Raw genomic sequence first — 18,128 nt, forward strand, 5'->3', positions numbered from 1 at the left:
AAATCTGAATTTTCTTGCTATTTTTTTTTTTTTTTTTTTTTTTTTTGATGGGTTGGGTCTTACAAAGTTAAACGCCAGACTTCACGTGATCATTTTTGGCCACTTCCAGCACCCGTTCCGTAAATTCACGAGGAGACGCGCAACAAAATCGAACCGCTGCTGGTTCGGCAGGAATTTAGCCATCGACGATTCACTTCATCGCAGTGGGAGTTTTGCGTAAGCTAACGTTTGTCACTGGTTAGTGTTAAATTACGTTTCTGTGTGGCTGGTGTAAAGTTGTGTTAGTAGGTTTTGCGAAATTTCGCGTAGCGATATCTTGAATAATCTTTAGATTTGCTAAGAGTGTTAGCCGGGCAGTGCTACCAGATTTGTAGCTTAGGTTACCAGTTTGTTTGCAGTTGCTAGCCCAGTGTTGTGGTCTCGTTACAGGACGTGTTTAAAATGAGCTAACGCTAGAAAGCTGATCCGTGAGTTTGACTAATCAACTGGTAACGTTTACTAACCTGCCATCGTAAAATTGACCATTTATCAAATTTCTTTCTAAAGGCTGTCATTTAATTATCTGACATTCCAACTTTAAACCAAGGTGAGGTTTCTTCACCTAATTAGCTGAAATCCAGTTAGCCAATTTAAAGTAGTGTCATTGCTATGTACTCTGACAGAACAGTGTATCAGTGCGATTGTTTTTTTCAGTTTGCATGTGAATAGGAAAACGGTTATTCATTTAAACAACTATATTTAGCTTAATGTGTGATTATGCCTGTTGCTGTGGTATTTTACGGTGATAGCTGCAAAAGTCTTAGGAAGCTTAGTTTTATGTGCAAGGGAACGGCTGCTCAGATGTGTCAGGTAAGCGGTCTCGCTGCCTATCCGATACCTTAACCAAGTGGGTTTCTCTTTTTGTCCTTAAAGGTAGTTAAAAATACTTTTAACCCTTCCCGAATCAACTAAACCTGTTAACAGAGACTGAAGAAATAACAGTCATTAGCATGTGTCCAAAACATCTATATGTTGTCATAAAGAGACACCAGCTGTTTGAATTAGGGCTGGTATTTAGTTCTTTGTAATACCCCTTTCTAACACAAGGTAGTGCAGTGAGCTAGTGGAGCCATCATCTTCCACAAAGTTGTGCAGAAGCGAGGATATCTAAAAACACATAAAATTTAAAGAAGTTAGGCACTAGTACTTATCCTAAATCAAAACACCTGCTTGTAAGCAGTGCCATCCGGTGGCAGAATTTCACTTTAACCTGTGCGATGCTTTAACCATGATCTGAGATGTAATTCACTGATTGTTTTCACCCCAGCAGTGTCAGATTTGGGCAAGCTATTGCTGAAGTGTTACTAAAGCTGCTCTTTAGGAAGACAAGGTGCCAAGCAGCAAGGATTGGCAGGTGCTCCTCACCATGTCCAAGAGCAAGAGCTCGGAGTCAGTCAAGGTGGTGGTCCGTTGCCGTCCTATGAACGAGAAAGAGCGGGCCGCCAAGTATGAGAGTGTGGTGTCTGTTGATGTCAAACTGGGCCAAATTATTGTGAGAAACCCAAGGGAGTCCTCGGGCAACGAACTGCCCAAAATCTTTACATTTGATGCTGTTTATGGTTGGAACTCCAAACAGCTAGAAATGTATGATGAAACCTTCAGGCCCCTGGTTGAGTCTGTTCTTCTGGGATTTAATGGGACCATCTTTGCTTATGGCCAGACGGGTACAGGGAAGACTTACACTATGGAAGGGGTGAGAAATGATCCGGAGAAGAGAGGAGTGATCCCAAACTCCTTTGAGCACATCTTCACACACATTTCACGTTCACAGAACCAACAGTACCTTGTCAGAGCGTCATACTTAGAAATCTACCAGGAGGAGATCAGAGACTTGCTCTCAAAAGATCAGTCACGTCGTCTCGAGCTCAGGGAGAGGCCCGACACGGGTGTGTATGTTAAAGATCTTTCATCATTTGTTACCAAGAGTGTGCGAGAGATCGAGCATGTCATGAATGTGGGAAACCAGAATCGATCAGTTGGAGCCACTAATATGAATGAGCACAGCTCACGCTCTCACGCCATTTTTGTCATCACGGTGGAGTGCAGTGAGTTGGGTGTGGATGGAGAGAACCACATAAGAGTTGGCAAACTCAACCTGGTGGATTTAGCTGGCAGTGAAAGGCAAACCAAGACTGGAGCTCAGGGGGAGAGGCTTAAAGAAGCCACAAAGATAAATCTATCCCTTTCTGCTCTTGGTAATGTCATATCAGCTCTGGTGGATGGCAGGAGCAGCCACATCCCTTACCGAGACTCGAAGCTGACACGTCTGCTGCAGGACTCCCTAGGGGGCAATGCCCGCACTGTCATGGTTGCCAACATTGGCCCAGCATCCTACAATGTGGAGGAGACCTTAACAACTCTGCGCTATTCAAACAGGGCAAAAAATATCAAGAACAAACCACGTATCAATGAAGATCCCAAAGATGCCCTGCTCAGGGAGTTTCAGGAGGAGATTGCCAGGCTGAAGGCGCAGCTGCAGAAACGCTCAGGAAAGAAAAAGAGAAGGCTGAGGAGGAGAGCTGGGGAAGGGAGCGATGATGAGGGTCTGGAAAGTGGCGAGACAGAGGACGATGAGGAAGATGGAGACGACAAGGGGGACTACTGGAGAGAACAGCAGGAGAAGTTGGAAAAGGAGAGAAAGGCAATCCTGGAGGATCACAGCCTGGTAGCTGAGGAGAAAGCCCGGCTTCTTAAAGAGAAAGAGAGGAAAATGGAAGACTTCCGGAAGGAGAGGGAGGCCGGAGAGAAGCTTGCAGCCAAAGTTAAGGTAAGCAGATTTTTTTTTTTTTTTTAAGTACCAAGAGTTTCAAGAAGTTTGTCATTTCGTATGGTGTTACCCAGGCTGAAATGAAACACTCATCAGCTGGTGAAATAGTCAATAAAATGTTTTTAAAAAGGCAGTAATAAATCATAACAATAAACGGGGATAAAAAACAAAATCTAAATTCTAAAACAAACTCAAGTCTAAATAGTCACACTAATTCCGATAGCAGCAGCAGCAGTCCTTTCACAGAAGGGGGTAATTAAATTAAGTCGTGTGTGTATTTGAGCTGTATATTGTATGCGTGTGTGCATGCATGTGTAGATAGGGGTTATCAAAGTCCGCTTGTAGATCTTACAGTATAGCTTTGTGAATAGCGGAATGGATGGGGAGGGGGCACAGTTCATTTGTCAGTCTCGCTGCTTGTGCAAAGAACCCTTCCAGCATCCTGGTGGTTCTGCAGCTGATGCTCCTCTCTCTTGCCAGACAGCAGGAGGGAGAACAGGCTATGAGAGGGGTGGTGGGAGTCTCTGATGATGGAGATAGCTAAGTGTATGCAGCTCTGTTTGTAGATTTCTTCCAGAGACGAGAGAGGGGCACCAACAATCCTCCTGGCAGTCTATTGAGTTGTTGCTTTTCATTGGACTTGCAGCTGCCAAACCAAGATGTAAAACTTTGTGTCAGGATGTTTTTAATGGTGCCTCTGCAAAAAGTTGTGAGGTGAAGTGTGGAGAGTCCTGCTTTTCTGAGTCTCCTGAGGGAGTGGAGACGCTTTTGTGCTTTTTCTTTTTGTTTCAATTTAAACTGCTGTGGTATTAACTCTAGGTGCACACCCAGAAACTTAACACTGCTGGCCCTCTCCACAGCAGCACCATCTATGGTGAGGTCTGTGAACTCTGCCAGACTTCCTGAAATCAATTACCATCTCTTTTGTTTTATACACATTGATGGTGGGATTATGAGATCTACACCACACTTCAAGCTGCTCCATGTCCATTATATAAGTGGACTCATCACTCATGTCAGTGATGAGGCCAACCACTGTTGAGTCATCTACAAACTTCACAATTTGGTTAGAGTCATGTGTGAGCAGACTGAACAACAGCGGGCTCAGGACACCCCCCTGAGGAGAGCCTGTACTCGGTAAGATAGTCTTTGATGTGTGGCTGCCCACCTTGACTGTCTGTTGCCGCTTTGTCAGGAAGCTGAAAACCCAGTTGGAGGTTGCAGGGTTCACGCCTAATAGAATCAGCTTTTCCACCAACTGCTGTGGAATGATCGTGTTAAAAGCTGAGACAAAGTCAATGAAAATGACTCTGGCATAGGTGTTCTTCCTTTTAGAACTAGCTGTGGCTCCGTAGTGCAGTGGTTCACACATTCACTTAAGAAACAAAAGATCCCTGGATGTAGACACAAAGAAGGGTATCCAGTGTGTTAAAAATAACACACAAATCTGTCAAATCAAACATGAGCACCTATGTGCTGTGGGGAACTTCTACTTATCTGTTGAAGCAATTTTGAACAAAAGGAAGCGTTCAAGCTCAAAATTATTTAAATTACACTCACAAAAGTTACCATAGCTTCTTTGAGGTTGTACTGGTCCTGTGCTTGGAGTCATTTTCTTTTATCCCTTGTGTGACTTAAAGAGATCTTTTCCTAATTTTTATTTGCATCCAGGCGATGGAGAGTAAGCTCCTAGTAGGGGGGAAGAACATTGTGGATCACACCAATGAGCAGCAAAGAATGCTGGAGCAAAAGAGGCAGGAGATTGCTGAACAGGTATAGTAAAGGGGTTGGCACCAAGGCCAAGTACAGGGGTAATACTTTCTATATTACCAAAACATTACTCTGCTAGCAGTTTTCTATCCCATGTACTTATGATTCCAAATTCATCAAATTCCTTGTTAGGCATTTCAGACTTCTTCAGCAGACTAGGCACTGATTTTTGAAAGTGAACATTTTTGTCCATTTAGTACCAGACGAAAACATCTTTCAGCCAGTAAATTGTCTTTGATCTCAGAGACAGAACCCATTAAAAGTTGTGAACACATGCAAGTTTGTTTATGTGTGTCCAGAAACGGCGAGAGCGAGAGATGCAGCAGCAAATGGAAAGTCGTGATGAAGAGACACTGGAGCTTAAGGAGACCTACACTTCTCTGCAACAGGAAGTTGACATTAAAACCAAGAAGCTGAAAAAGGTGAGGATGGTTGTCACATTTGCCCAAGGCATTATCAACAAATTTGGTTCACATGGGTATGGAAGAATTCTGAATTGATTCCCAAATGTCAAAATAGTTTTTGTTTTCATGTTGACACAAAAGAAAAAGAGGAACTGAGTTCTGAGAGTACTTTTTTTTTTTTTTTTTTAAGAGGCTATGATTTTACAATATCAGCCCCTGACATTTAAAATGAATATAGAAATGGAAATTAATGAAAGTGAAAACAAGTGAAAAGTGTTTTGCTTTGTTACCAAAGATTAATGATGGCATTGCAGAGTATAGAGTCGTTGATAAACCAGACTGGCTGGAAACAAACTCTCCACTTTATGTAGAATGAGGTAAACCTGCAGTGTAAACATGGTATCTTTCATTTCAAAAGCCATTACCCTAATCTCCAGCTGATGGCCGTCTATCTCTGAGCCTCGTTTTTCCCCAGAGTTCTCTTCCTGTTAAAAGGGCTTCTTCCTCCCCATCATTATTACCAGATCTCAGTAACCTTATAGAATTTTTTTTATTACAATATAAGCACATTGAGGTGATTGTGAGCTGACTCAATTGAACTGAACGTTTACAATGCTGTGAAAGTATTTGCCCCCTTCCTGAGTTAGATTTTTTTGCATATTTGTCTTACTTAAATGATGTAATCATTTCAAAACCTTTCATATTTACTCGGGCTATCTTTGTCTAGTATTAAAATTTGTTTAATATGAAAATAATTGTGCTGAATGTGCAACAAACTAACTATATCAACATGTATATGGATTTGGATGGTAAAAAAAATGTTGAATTTCATAACCTTCATTTAACAAAAAATAAGAAATAAATAAATAAAACGATCAGAATCTAATATTGAGATTGACAAAGTTGGCATACCTTGTCGTCATAATGACACTGTTGAAGGTACAGTGTTTTTGGTTTGTCGGGTAATAAAGTTTCTTGCAAGTAAGTAGGTCAACTGCTATTTTAAGTCGGGTATTGTCTGTGGTGTTCTATTTGGGTTGTTCATTATTCCTTATGACAATCAGGCTTTTAAACAAAAACATTTAAGGCTGAATGCTCTAACAGTCTTTTTCTGGTCACTCTAGTTTTCTCTTTCTCTCTCCTCTAGCTGTTTTCCAAGCTGCAGTCAGTGAAGGCAGAAATCCAAGATCTCCAAGAAGCACACATCAACGAGCGCCAGGAGATGGAGCAGATCCAAAACGAACTCACCAGGGACCTCAAACTCAAGTATGAAGTCTGCATATCAATGTTGGCCCGACACAAATCTCTGATCAAGACTGTGTCATGTGATCGAGGAGGAACCGTAAAAAGATTGCTAGCGAATTAGTGGAGCTTCTTGTGCTTTAAGACTCTTTCTCACTGTAGTGCATGGAAATGAAATATTTAATGAGGAACAGATACATTACATTCAAATGCTTTCAACCTTTCCTGTTTTAAATAACATGTCTGAGTTTTCTTTGTCTCTCTCTGTCTCCCTGTCTGTCTATTAAATGTTCATGTGTTTCTTTCAGACATCTGATTATTGAAAACTTCATTCCTCTAGAGGAGAAAAACAAAATAGTCAACAGGGCTTTCTTCGATGAGGAGCCTGAGGAATGGAAGATGAAGCCCATCACACGTATTGAGGAGTAAGTCTGGGAATATTCAGAGTGGGTCTTTCCATCTCAAATCATAACATTTTTAGAATGTTTTCTGCTTGACTAGCTTATATTTACCTTTCTTTGTATAGGTTCACAAATAGTGCTTTTCCTCTACTACCTACTCGACTCTGTTTTGGTTGTCCATTACAATCGAGTACCACCCAATGTACGTGGGGTCGTTCTAAACACCACAACAAAGGAACACATTGAGTCGGTGATATACTTGCTGCTCGGTCTGGAACCACGCTGTTGTTTTTTGTGTAGCCATTTTCCTCATTGCAGGGATTCATAAGTAGAAGTTTTGCTTCTCGTGAAGGAGACTTATCGAATGACATCACTGACTAGCCAATCGGTGGCATGCAGTCTTGACGTCATGTTTTCTGATCACTTTAGATCGCTTGGAATTCCGGCCAAGTAGGTACTAAAAAAGTACCTGGTACCAGGTACTGCCACCTAATGGAAAACCCTAAAAACCGAGCCGACCTGACCCTAATAGGTTCTACTGGAAAAGAGCTAAAACAGACAAGTGTTGGAGAACCAGCTGTGGAACCTGTGCCTTATTAGGAAAGGGAAACTAAAAGTCCCTTCAATAGATGCTGTTTGGCATGCAATTCTAGCAAATGGTGCACACAGTTGCTCATTATAGTGCTGCAGAGTGGCAGAGCTGGCAACTGATTTATTGTAAAACACCAAAGCAAGAAGCAAATTTCCCATGCTGCTTTGTAATACTCCTTTTCTCTCTCTCTCTTTCTCACTCAGTGACCATCAGATGATGAGCAGGCCTCGGTCTGCAGTCGGCTACTGGAGGCCCCTCAGTCACCATGCCCGTGTGGCCATGATGTTGAAGCCTGACATGAGATACAAAGTAAGCTTTTCTCCCTCTCCTTTATAGTGTTGTTATTATAGTTAAGTTATCACTGCATATAAAACTGTATTTTCCCTCAGCTGTAGAAAGCTGATGGGGACAACAAAGGTTGTGCATGGGAGCACAACGCGTTGAAATTCACCTCACTCTCATACAGGGCTCTAGCGTGCGACCAATTTGGTCGCATATGCAACCTAATTTCTCAATGGTGCAACTAAAAAACTCGTAGGTCGCACCAGTGCGACCAGCCATACAAAAAGTCTCTGAAAGTCTCCGTGTGGTCAACAACAGACACACATTATGCCTATATCGAGGTCTAAACCAATCAGAGATAGTCAGGGGCGAGACCTCTCTGATTGTCCATGGTCCAGATAGTCCTGTAGTCCTAAGCGTGTGTACGTTTGAAAGTGCAGGCGGATAGAGGTGAGTAGTAGTAGTGAATGAAGCGATATCGATTCATTAAATCCTAAATCGACTTTTAAATATAAATGAAAACTGACAGCTCAATGATTCTGATGCTCCGGGTCCGTGCTTTGTGTTTACTTCTTATTTTGCGCTAGATTCTGATGCTACAAGTTTTGTCTCTCTCCAACCAAAACTCATTGAACCAGCATCAAAAGAAGATCAAAACTGCACTTCACCTTTGATAAACATCTTCATGAATTCTCTCTTACTTTTACTGCTTTGCTTCAACCACAATAAAAATCACACTTTCTGCACAGCTCTTTCTCTCGCTCTCTCTCTCTCCATGTACTTCAAGAACAGTTTCTCGTCTAAAATCTGCATTCATTTTCTTGCTTATTTTTCACCAGTCTACCGTTGTTTACAGCGCTGTTGGACGCGTTTCTCCCCCCCCCCCAAAAAAAAAAATTACGTCTGACAAGAAAGCCTCATTTCTGCTGTTCAATAGCGTAGAAATGTAAACTTTCAATTAGGGCTGGGCCATTTTATACCGTTCACGGTAATACCGGTATAATGTTAGGCAACGATAGGAAAATGAAATATCGCGATAGAATGAGTAAAACGCGCATGCGCAGTGCCTTTGTTTTCATACGCACATGGCCGATTGTTGAGTGAAACAGATGAACCAGAATTGGTTTGTAAAAATGGTGCAACTTCAGTGATGTGGAACTGATTTGGTGTTTGTCCGTCAGATACACAACAAAGCACATTTTTTTGCAGAACATGCAAGCGGCCGTCGTTATTGTCGTATTTGTCGGACTAAGATGCTCTTAAATCTGGGAGTAATCTGGGTCCTAAACTCCGTATTCTTCAGGTCAAACAAACACTGCAGCATCACTGAGAGTTAAAAACTGTCTAAATTCTTTCATCTTTAATAAAACGATCAGCATTGCTGCTTTACCAGGTGTAACTATGAAGTTTAACTTCCAGGCATCCATGAAAACAAAATTTATTACATTTAACGGAGTTAGAAGTTAGCAGGAAGCTAGCGGAAGTTAGCTCGCTAGTTTCGCTAGTTACCTAAGCATGATATAGCATGTTCTGACTGAGAGATTTCTGAAAAAATTCAAACGTACAGCTCTGCTATCACGTCCAACATAAATGAAGACAGGAAACTAAACAGCAGTGACGTTTGTAGGGTTACTGAAGTTGGGCTAGCTGGTATATAATGATGTGCTACGTGATCGCTAGCGACACAGCTATGTTAGCATAACATAAACAGTGAAGCTGGAGGACGAACACTAACACTTTTCCACTTATAAAAGTTAACGTGAAGGTTCCTCATGGTTAGAGACAAATGCAATCGCATGGCAGGATGCTGTAAACGGACCAAACTTCAGTCAGGAGAACAACTGAGATAATCCATCCACAATACCAGGTTAGTCATTAATATACTGCAACAACATGGGAATAGAACAGCTGCCAGAGAATTCAACATTAATGAATCAATGGTACAGAAGTGGAGGAAGCAAGAAGAATGAGTTTAATAAAGTTTGATTTATCTGACTGCTTTGTTTCGCTTAATGTGCCTTATAATCCCGTGCACCTCATGGTCCGAAAAATACGTACTGCACACTGCAGTTTAATGTTGCAAAGCACCTCTTTTTAACTTCAGTGGATATTATACATGGTTATGCTCAGGATATGTCAGCCCATTTCTACTGGAAATGCCTTTTGGTTAAACTTTCAGCAAGGAATTTGCATTTGCACTGTTACATTTTTATAAAGCTTTAATGTACATAAAAACCAGCTTCTTGTTTAAGTGAAAATAAATGGTAGGTTGTCTTTTTGCGCTAGTAATGTTGTGGAGTTGTATTTTGTCTCGCATCAATTATATCGTCAGTTATATCGTTATCGCAAATTTTCAAATATATATCGTGATAAATATTTTTGGCCATATCGCCCTGCTCTACTTTCAATAGCTCCCATTTCATCTAATGAGGACTGTGACAGTTTTCTTTCTTTTCTTCTTGCAAAGATTAATAACATAAGAATGAACTTTTCTCATTCAGCACCTGTTATGTCTATCTCCACCTCATCACGCCCTGTCATTTTGGATACTTTCACAAACATAACATTTGCGATAAGTTTCAATCCGGCTTTCGCAGAGCTCACTCCGCAGAAACAGCCCTTCCTAGGGTCTCAAGTGACATTTTGATGAATAATGATGCAGGAAAATGCTCGGTCCTAGTTATGTTGGACCTAACATCGACTTTTGACACTGTTGACCACCACATCCTCCTTGAAAGGCTTAAACATTGGGTTGGTGTATCAGGTACTGCCTTAGGGTGGTTCTCCTCATATCTACATAACCGATCTTTTTCTGTGGTGGTCTCCGATTGTAGGTCATCCTCTACCTCCCTTACTTTTGTGGTGTCCCTCAGGGTTCGGTTTTGGGGCCTTTATTGGTTGTAATATATCTTCTCCCCTCCAGCATATAATGGGCTCTTTTGAGGACATTTCTTATCACTGTTATGCTGATGATATTCAGTTGTACATTTCTTTTAAGCCCCCAGGATTTATCTAAGCTTCAGCTTTTAAATGACTGATTCCATCAAGCACTCCAACTCAAGAAGGGGAAAACTGAAGTCCTCATATATGCTCCGGACAGACTTTATCCCAGATAGTGAAAGCCCTTGGTCCTCTTTCTGTGCATGTTAAATCCTCTATCAGGAATTTAGGTGTCACTTTTGACTCGACTCTCACATTGGATCGGCATGTGAAATCTCTGGTTCGGTCTTGTTTTTATCATTTAAGAAATGACATCATTAAGCCCCATTTTTATCTCTCCCTGAACTGATAGCTATACATGCATTTATTTCCTCACGCTTGGACTATTGTATCTGTTTGTTTGTGTCTAAGCAAAGGTTCTCTGGATCGTCTGCAGGTTGTGCAAAACGCTGCAGCTAGGCTGTTGACAAAATCCTCAAAGTATTCACATGTGACACCACTGCTATTTCAGCTACACTGGCTTCCTGTTGAATTTAGAGTACATTTTAAGATCCTGGTCTTGACATTTAGAGCCTTGCATAGACTGGAACCATCCTACATCTCCGATCTGCTACAGTCCTATGTCCCTAGCAGGTCCCTGAGATCATCTGATCAGGGCTTACTTGCTATAAAACAGACTAAGATGAGAACAAAGGGTGACAGAGCTTTTGCCACTGTGGCCCCAAGACTGTGGAACTCTCTCCCTCATACATTAAGAACTGTGGACTCTGTAGTTGTTTTTTTAAAAAAAACAACAACTCAAAACTCACCTTTTTAAAACTGTTTTTGGTTAAATTTCTGCCTGTTTTATATTGTCTGTTTTACAGTTTTATTATTTGTTATCTTATGTGCAGAACTTTGTGATTCTGTCTAGAAAGGTGCTATATAAATAAAATTGTATTTATTTATTTAAAAAGCCAGGCCAGGAAAATCTCCTTCATGTTTTTCTGAGTTTTATCCTCAATTACTTTGACACAAAGGCATCTGCTGGGATTCTTACACCTCTGATGAAGTCTCACACGTGTCAGTGCTGATTAATGATCAGCATTAAAATATTTCTGATTGTCTGGGTCAAAATTGAATAGAATCAAATCAGGACCTTTCGAATCGGAATTGAATCAAATATAGAAATCGGTGATGATACCCAGCCCTAGTGAGTAGCCTAGCCCCGACAGAAGTAGATGTAGCTGTGGGTAATGAGAAAAGATGAAAAGAACGATTGATAACTTTTTTTGTTAAGTTAACGTAAAGTTATAGTGAACATGTAAAACATGGGGGTTAAGTGATGAGGTTGAAAAATTTGGGTGCATCTAACTTTTGTGCTGGTACTCTTAAAGAAAAAAAGTGCATCAGTGCAACTGTGGCAAAAAGTTAATCTAGATCCCTGCTCATAGTTGAGAAGAAGTCAACTAGGATTTACAAAATGATACCATAGGTGCATCAAACGAGCTTAAATCAAACGTCCAATTTTCTGAAGGTCTTGTGAATGTGATAACTCGAATGCTGCAGTGTAGCAGAGCTCTAGAGTGCGACCAATTTGGTCGCAAATGCGACCAAATTTTTCAGTGGTGCGACCAAAAAAAAAAAAAAAAAAAATAAAATTTGCTTGCACCTGTGCGACCAACTGTTCGGGTAGCAAAAAAAAAAAAATCTGCAACCTTCCCTGTGGTCAACAACAGACACACATTTTGCCCCTATCGTGGACTAAACCAATCAGAGATAGTAAGGGGCGGGACCTCTCTGATTGGCCGTGGTCCAGTTGAAAGTGCAGGTGGGAGGTGAGTAGCTTGAATAAAGCGATATCAATTCATTAAATCCTGAATCGACTTTTAAATATAACTGTGTTTTGCCAGAAACGCCAGATTCTCAGATTAAAGCTCACAAAACCATTTCAACAACAACCAAACAGCAAATGAGAGCAGGTACACGGATTCCACACAAAGACGTAAACACAGAATGGACCGACGCATCAGAATCAACTTTCTCGGCTTTCTCACCCGACGGCCCGTAGACGTACACGCTGTCGGAGCTTAGCGATCCTGATGCGTCCGGTCCGCGCTGTGATTACGTCTTTTTGCGCTGATTCTGAGCTGCAGGTTTTGTCTCTCCAACCAAAATCCACCGAGCCAGCAGCAAAAGAAGCAGCAAACTGCGCTTCACATTTGATTAATGTCGTCATGAATTTTGCTGTTTTTCTTCCACGACTATTAAAATCACACTCCATGCACAGCTAGCTCTCTCTCTCTATCTCTCTCTGTACTTCAAGAACAGTTTCCCGTCTCCAATCTCTGTTTTCTGTATTATTCATTCGCTTATTACCCACCAGTCTACCGTTGTTTACAGCGCTGTGGCTGCTGTCTTTTTCTTTTCTTTTTTTCACTTAAATGACCTCGGACAAGAAAGCCTGTTTTTTCTGTTGTTCAATACTGAAGAAATTTAAACTTTATATGCAGAACATTGTAGAATATTTTTAAGGTTATCTGCTATAAAAAGCCAGACCAGGAAAATCTCCTTCATGTTTTTCTGTTTTATTCTCAGTTACTTTCACACAAAGGCATCTGCTGTGATGTTCACAATTCTGAAGAAGTCAGTACTGATAAATGATCAGAAATAATATTTCTGACTGTCTGAGGCTAAGTTGAATCGAATCGGGACTTTGAAAACCGGAATCGAATGGATTATAGAAATCAGTGATGATACCCAGCCGTAGTGAGCAGCCTAGGCACGACAGAAGTGGAATAGGAAAAGAACTATTGCTAACTTTTCTGTTAAGTTAAGGCCTGATCCGTCTGAAATTCATAGCCAGTGCTCTGACACGGTGTCATCAATCTTTGAAAGCTGAAAAAGCACAGTGTATCCAGAAAAACACGTTATATTATATAAATTATTATAAAATTTGTGTGCGCCTAACTTTTGTGCCAGTACGCCTAACTTTTTAAAGTTAGGCTGAGACGTAGCAATGGCAGTTGTCAGTATTTAAAAGATTAACGTTACTGCTGCACAGGTTTAAGATTGAGCTCATTGCAAATACTTTACTGGTTATTAAACATAATGCAATGCATTATATAACATCATATTATTTTCACACTGGTGCTCTAGTAGTTTCCAATTCACAGTAGGCCCGAGGCATGGTGGTTCCTGGGTTGTTCTTAAACAGCTGGTCTTCTTCAAGATCTTGGCAAACTTATACTTGCATACAGGAGTTTGAACTGATGATCTGCAGCTGTTTATAAAAGTCTCTAAGAGACCTTCCCAACATGTGTAAATCTTCTGACCACATTTGTATATAACTGAATTTTCCCAGATGAATGTGATTCTGTGTCATTGTTCTAGGCTGAGAACATCATAATGCTGGATATGGACATTCCTGCACGGACCTCTAAAGAGTACCAGGAGCCAGTTATCGCCCCAAAGCTGGCGGCAGCTCTGGAGGATGCTCTTCGGGATGAGGATGAGATCGAGGTAGATGCCTCAAGCTTTCACAGCAGCTTGGGACAAATGCTGCCTGCTGGTGCTAGCGGCAGCCTCAAGAAGCCAAAGTCAGGGTAAGCAACAGTACCACAAGTTATATTCACCTTCGAGTGCCGCATCCTGTTAAGATACTAGTGCTTTTTTTTTTTTGGTAATATTTTACACCCACCATGTTGCAACAGCTTTACATTGGCTTGTTGTACAAAATAATCTCTTCCTCTTTGTTTCATTTCTGTCCATATTGTACAACGCAACACAAAAGGAAGGAGACAGCAGATTGTAAATTTGCATTCAGAGGAAATGATTTACCCTGTTAAAGACTCTGCAAATTTTTGATATGTGACAGATGAACCCTGTAAACAGCATAAACTCACTGATGGTGTGACACCAAAAGGTTTTCTAACTCTATGCCAATCTTTTCTCTCCTTTAGACGACCAAGAACAGGCAAGAAGTCGAGTACCCCGACCTCTTCATACAGCCCCTCCAGCCCAGGATCCCCTCTTTATCCCCAATCCCGTGGCCTGGTGCCAAAGTGATGGTTCCTACTGCTACTGTCACTGCCTGCCAACCTGTTTTGCACCTGTCCACATTGGGAATGACCTTTAGAGGATGGGTATAAAAAAAGATTAATGCTGCTTTCTAGTTTTTAACTACACCACTGTTAACTGATCTCTTGAATACAACAAAACAATAGCAGCTGTGCATGACATTATACTGCACTGCTTTTACAGTTCCCTAGATATTGATGAATGTCAGTAATTTCGTGTGTGTGTGTGTGAGAGACGCATCACAATGTTCTTAACGTACAAAAAAGTAAAGGTGGGCTTAACCTTCCCTTGCACTACTTCATATCTTCCTAGATGTGTGTTAGATGTCCTTCATGTTACTGTAAATGTGGACGTGTGTGTGTGTGGTAGTGGGGGGAGGGGGCTGAGAGCTCTGAACCTGGCACTAACATAGTTGTGTGTGTGAATGTGGTGTTGTACATCTGGCTGCATGTCTGTGCATCTTTGAATCACTGTCTGAATGGGTTTGTTTGTTTTCTGTTTTTATCCACGACTTTAATTGTTGCTTTAGAGGAGCTTTAAGATTGCGTGTGGTTGCATGTGCTGGCTTCAGTCTTAAAGGAATAGTTGCACATTTTGGCAAATACACTTACAAAAGAGAAGCGTTAAGAATTTTTACCACCTTTACGCTGAAGTGTGAAGCAGAAAGTGATCGGCTTTAGACATAGCTGGTGAAACTGCCATTTGAATTTCAAAAATTCTCGTACTAAATTTCTAATAGGGAGCATGTCAGCTCAGCTGAAAAGGCAAAACTATGCAAATGCAGACATAGAATCTAGTTAATAAATTATAAACTGAATAATAAACAAACTGCAAAGCAGTTAGTCTGTTACAATTACCAAATAAAATGTTGGTGTTTACATTTAATTGTTTTTGGTAAATCCAGTCAACCTAATGGATGTTACTCTGTACAACCTGAATATCGGTGTCAAATCTAGCTCAGCTCAGCACAACACAAAAGCAATAAGAACAAGTAAATTATTAGTCAAGTTGAATTCTCAAGCCAAAAAGAGCTTTTAAGTAGGATCTCACCAAAATGTTTTTCAGTTCTGAAACCAAAGGCATGCACATAGCGAAGCCTGTTTGCATGTGAAAATGCGACCAGTGTCAAAAGAGGAAATGGTTGTAGCCTTTTGCTTTGATTACTTCCCTTTAAAAGTGATGTTATTGGATTTGTTACCCAGTCAGCACATTTTAAGTTATTAAATAGTTACATTTCCCTTGTAATGCAGTGCCACAGTACCTTTGCCATACTGTGGCTAACTTTATGTCGTGATGATTCACAAGCTAGTTGGTAGCTTACCATGAACAATCCGCATCCCTCAGCTGTAAAGCTGCATGTGCTGTAGACAGTACTGAAAGGTTTACTAATAGCAGTCAGAGCTCAAACTATGTGATGTCACTCTTTCTAAATGAGCACAAACACATTTAAAATGAAATATTTATTGGAAAAAAATACACACGACATATTATGATTGAGTACCTTAGAACTGTTTTTGTTCTTCAGCTGAGCCAAGCTAAGCTTCTTAGTTTCTGCTTGTGGTTTATGTAGCGTACAGATTTCACACTAATACATAAGCAAACTTTCTCAAATGGTGGACTATTTCTTTAAGTCTGCAAGTGTGCAGGTCAGGAAATAAAGCATGCTCCAGATCTGGACTCAGTCACGAGTTGCTGTAATCAGTAGATGCTGTTATTCCTGAGACACACAAGGGAGGTGGGGAACATGGGGGGAGAGCCCGACACATGTACCCTCTGTGGACAGTTTCTAGGTTGCATGACATAGCAGTTGGCCACCAGACCAGAGATCAGCTTGAACTACAGCCTGAGCCACGTCAAAAGTACTGTCCTGGAATGTGCCTCAGATTTGTCAGGGTTCCATGGTGCCTTAATCTGCATCCTCAGTCTCTGCTCCTTCATTTGAGCCGTGCACACACAGGCCTCCCAGTCTTCGTCGGCTCATCTACAAATTCATTCCAGGATCAGAGAATCGTTAAGAGCGTGAAGTTCAGTCGGGGGCATCCTGGGTCATTTGGATAAGCACCACTGCAAAGTTGGGCAGATGAAGGGTCAACATATTTTCCTTGTGATTTTTATTTTTATCTACCTTGGTATTTGTGTGAGTGTAAAAGAACATTAAACCCCCACAGACACACCATTCAACATTTGCCTCCAGGTGGACAATATGCAGTTTTAACCGTCATGGTTCAGCCTGCCTCTCTGCTGCTCTCTGTTCCCCATATTCTTAACCGTGAAGGGGTGCGCTCTCTGCTCGCTGCTACCATGCAGGGTTTTCCAACCCACTGTGTCATTTCAGCAAGCGTGGGTCAAGTGGCAAATCTTTTTAAAATACTTGTGATGTGTGCAGTTTGTGAGTTGAAGACTTGTAAACCATCAGGGCTATGTCTCTAACAATCCCTGTGAGGTCTAGGTAGCCCTAACTCTACCTCTGTGCAATAAAAGTATGTGACTTTTTTTTTCTTCTTTTTTTTTTTTTTTTTGAAAATTGTTTTCCTAAGTCGTGGCAATCGGGGAGAAAACAAGGAAAATTTTTTTAACTAACGTCTATTTACATTTATCCCAAACCCCCCCCCCCCCCCTTTTCAAACCACCGACTTAAAGTTGGGGTCCGACCTCACAGGGTACCTCAAGGATCTCTCTGCTGTTTGACCCATGCCTGCGTATCTATTTAGATACTGTAATGAATATAACTTGTTTAAAGGCAATCCTTAGTCACTTTTAGATCTGTAAGAAACACATGAGTTTCCATATTGAAAAAGTCTAACTTATTACAATCCTATGTTTTTATATACAAATGTAGATATAATTTTTTATTCATTCTTTTTCTTGAAAATAGATTGTTGTTATTTTATTTTTGGAGCTCTGTAATTTAATGTTGAAATGTTGTTTTTTTTTCATCATATATATATTATGTGTCTTTGTATTCGGCAAGTTACAGGCTTGTTTTCCCCACTTAGTTGATGAGTTTTCCACATGGATGTTGAAAGCATGGGTCATGTTGTTGATGTGGGCCTGTGCAGAGAGAGTCACGGTTCAGTATTGGCACATTAGCTGTAAGTTGTACTTCACAAACATAAATATTAAAATAAGAGCTAACATTGAAATGCTGTATACGCATGACTTTAGCACGCTTGAGTAACATGTTTTGGTTGTGACTGTGTTCATCGGTCATAGAAAGTTAGTGAACAAAATGTGAATGTATAATTTAATTGAAAAATCTTGTATCACTGGATCCAAACTCCCAGACTGTTTGCGATCAATTTTTACATGCTGTCATTGTAGCCATATGACGATTCTGCTGGTGCGCTTATGTATCTGACTTGGCTATGTCTTCTACTTGTTTAGTGTCTTTACATTAATAAAGAGAAATTAATGGGAGTACTGTGGTGTGTCTTTGAGGGTATTTAAGAATGTGTGATGTTACACATTAGGACCTACCCTTCCCTCTACTTTTCCGTATTTTCTTTCATTCACACGCACGCGCGCACACACACACGCACGCTAAGTAGATGGAAATTAAACATGGTTAATCAGTAGAAGGGTTAAGGCAAAGCTAAAACTTGTTTTAGACCAGGAAAAGCAGAAGGACTGTG

At 40.8% G+C, this 18,128-nt stretch overlaps 1 protein-coding gene across 6 annotated transcripts; it reads left to right on the forward strand.

Moving 5' to 3' along the window:
* Nucleotides 1-101: 101 nt before the first annotated feature.
* kif3b (kinesin family member 3B) lies at nucleotides 102-17,913 on the forward strand. Of its 6 annotated transcripts, none has more exons than XM_080899988.1 (9): nucleotides 102-237; nucleotides 1,307-2,806; nucleotides 4,478-4,579; nucleotides 4,876-4,998; nucleotides 6,128-6,246; nucleotides 6,531-6,647; nucleotides 7,419-7,524; nucleotides 13,810-14,021; nucleotides 14,379-17,913. In XM_080899988.1, exons 2-9 carry the CDS (start codon nucleotides 1,406-1,408, stop codon nucleotides 14,482-14,484), a joined length of 2,286 nt encoding a protein of 761 aa, XP_080756114.1. In that variant the 5' UTR covers nucleotides 102-237; nucleotides 1,307-1,405; the 3' UTR covers nucleotides 14,485-17,913. The 6 variants fall into 6 exon arrangements, with proteins under 6 accessions (XP_080756114.1, XP_080756119.1, XP_080756118.1 ...); XM_080899993.1 differs by having other exon boundaries at nucleotides 107-216; nucleotides 1,310-2,806; XM_080899992.1 differs by having other exon boundaries at nucleotides 109-216.
* The last annotated feature ends 215 nt before the right edge of the window (nucleotides 17,914-18,128 follow it).

Source organism: Rhamphochromis sp. 'chilingali' (genome assembly GCF_963969265.1).
Source record: "Rhamphochromis sp. 'chilingali' genome assembly, chromosome: 12".
NCBI lineage: Eukaryota > Metazoa > Chordata > Actinopteri > Cichliformes > Cichlidae > Rhamphochromis > Rhamphochromis sp. 'chilingali'.

What these genes read in the sequence shown, in the direction of transcription:
- kif3b (XM_080899988.1), top strand. Translation starts at nt 1,406, where the DNA reads ATGTCCAAGAGCAAGAGCTCGGAGTCAGTCAAGGTGGTGGTCCGTTGC. An exon ending in ACCAGGGACCTCAAACTCAA is followed by an intron (nt 6,247 to 6,530) that starts GTATGAAGTCTG and finishes TGTTTCTTTCAG; the next exon opens with ACATCTGATTATTGAAAACT. An exon ending in CTCAAGAAGCCAAAGTCAGG is followed by an intron (nt 14,022 to 14,378) that starts GTAAGCAACAGT and finishes TCTCTCCTTTAG; the next exon opens with ACGACCAAGAACAGGCAAGA.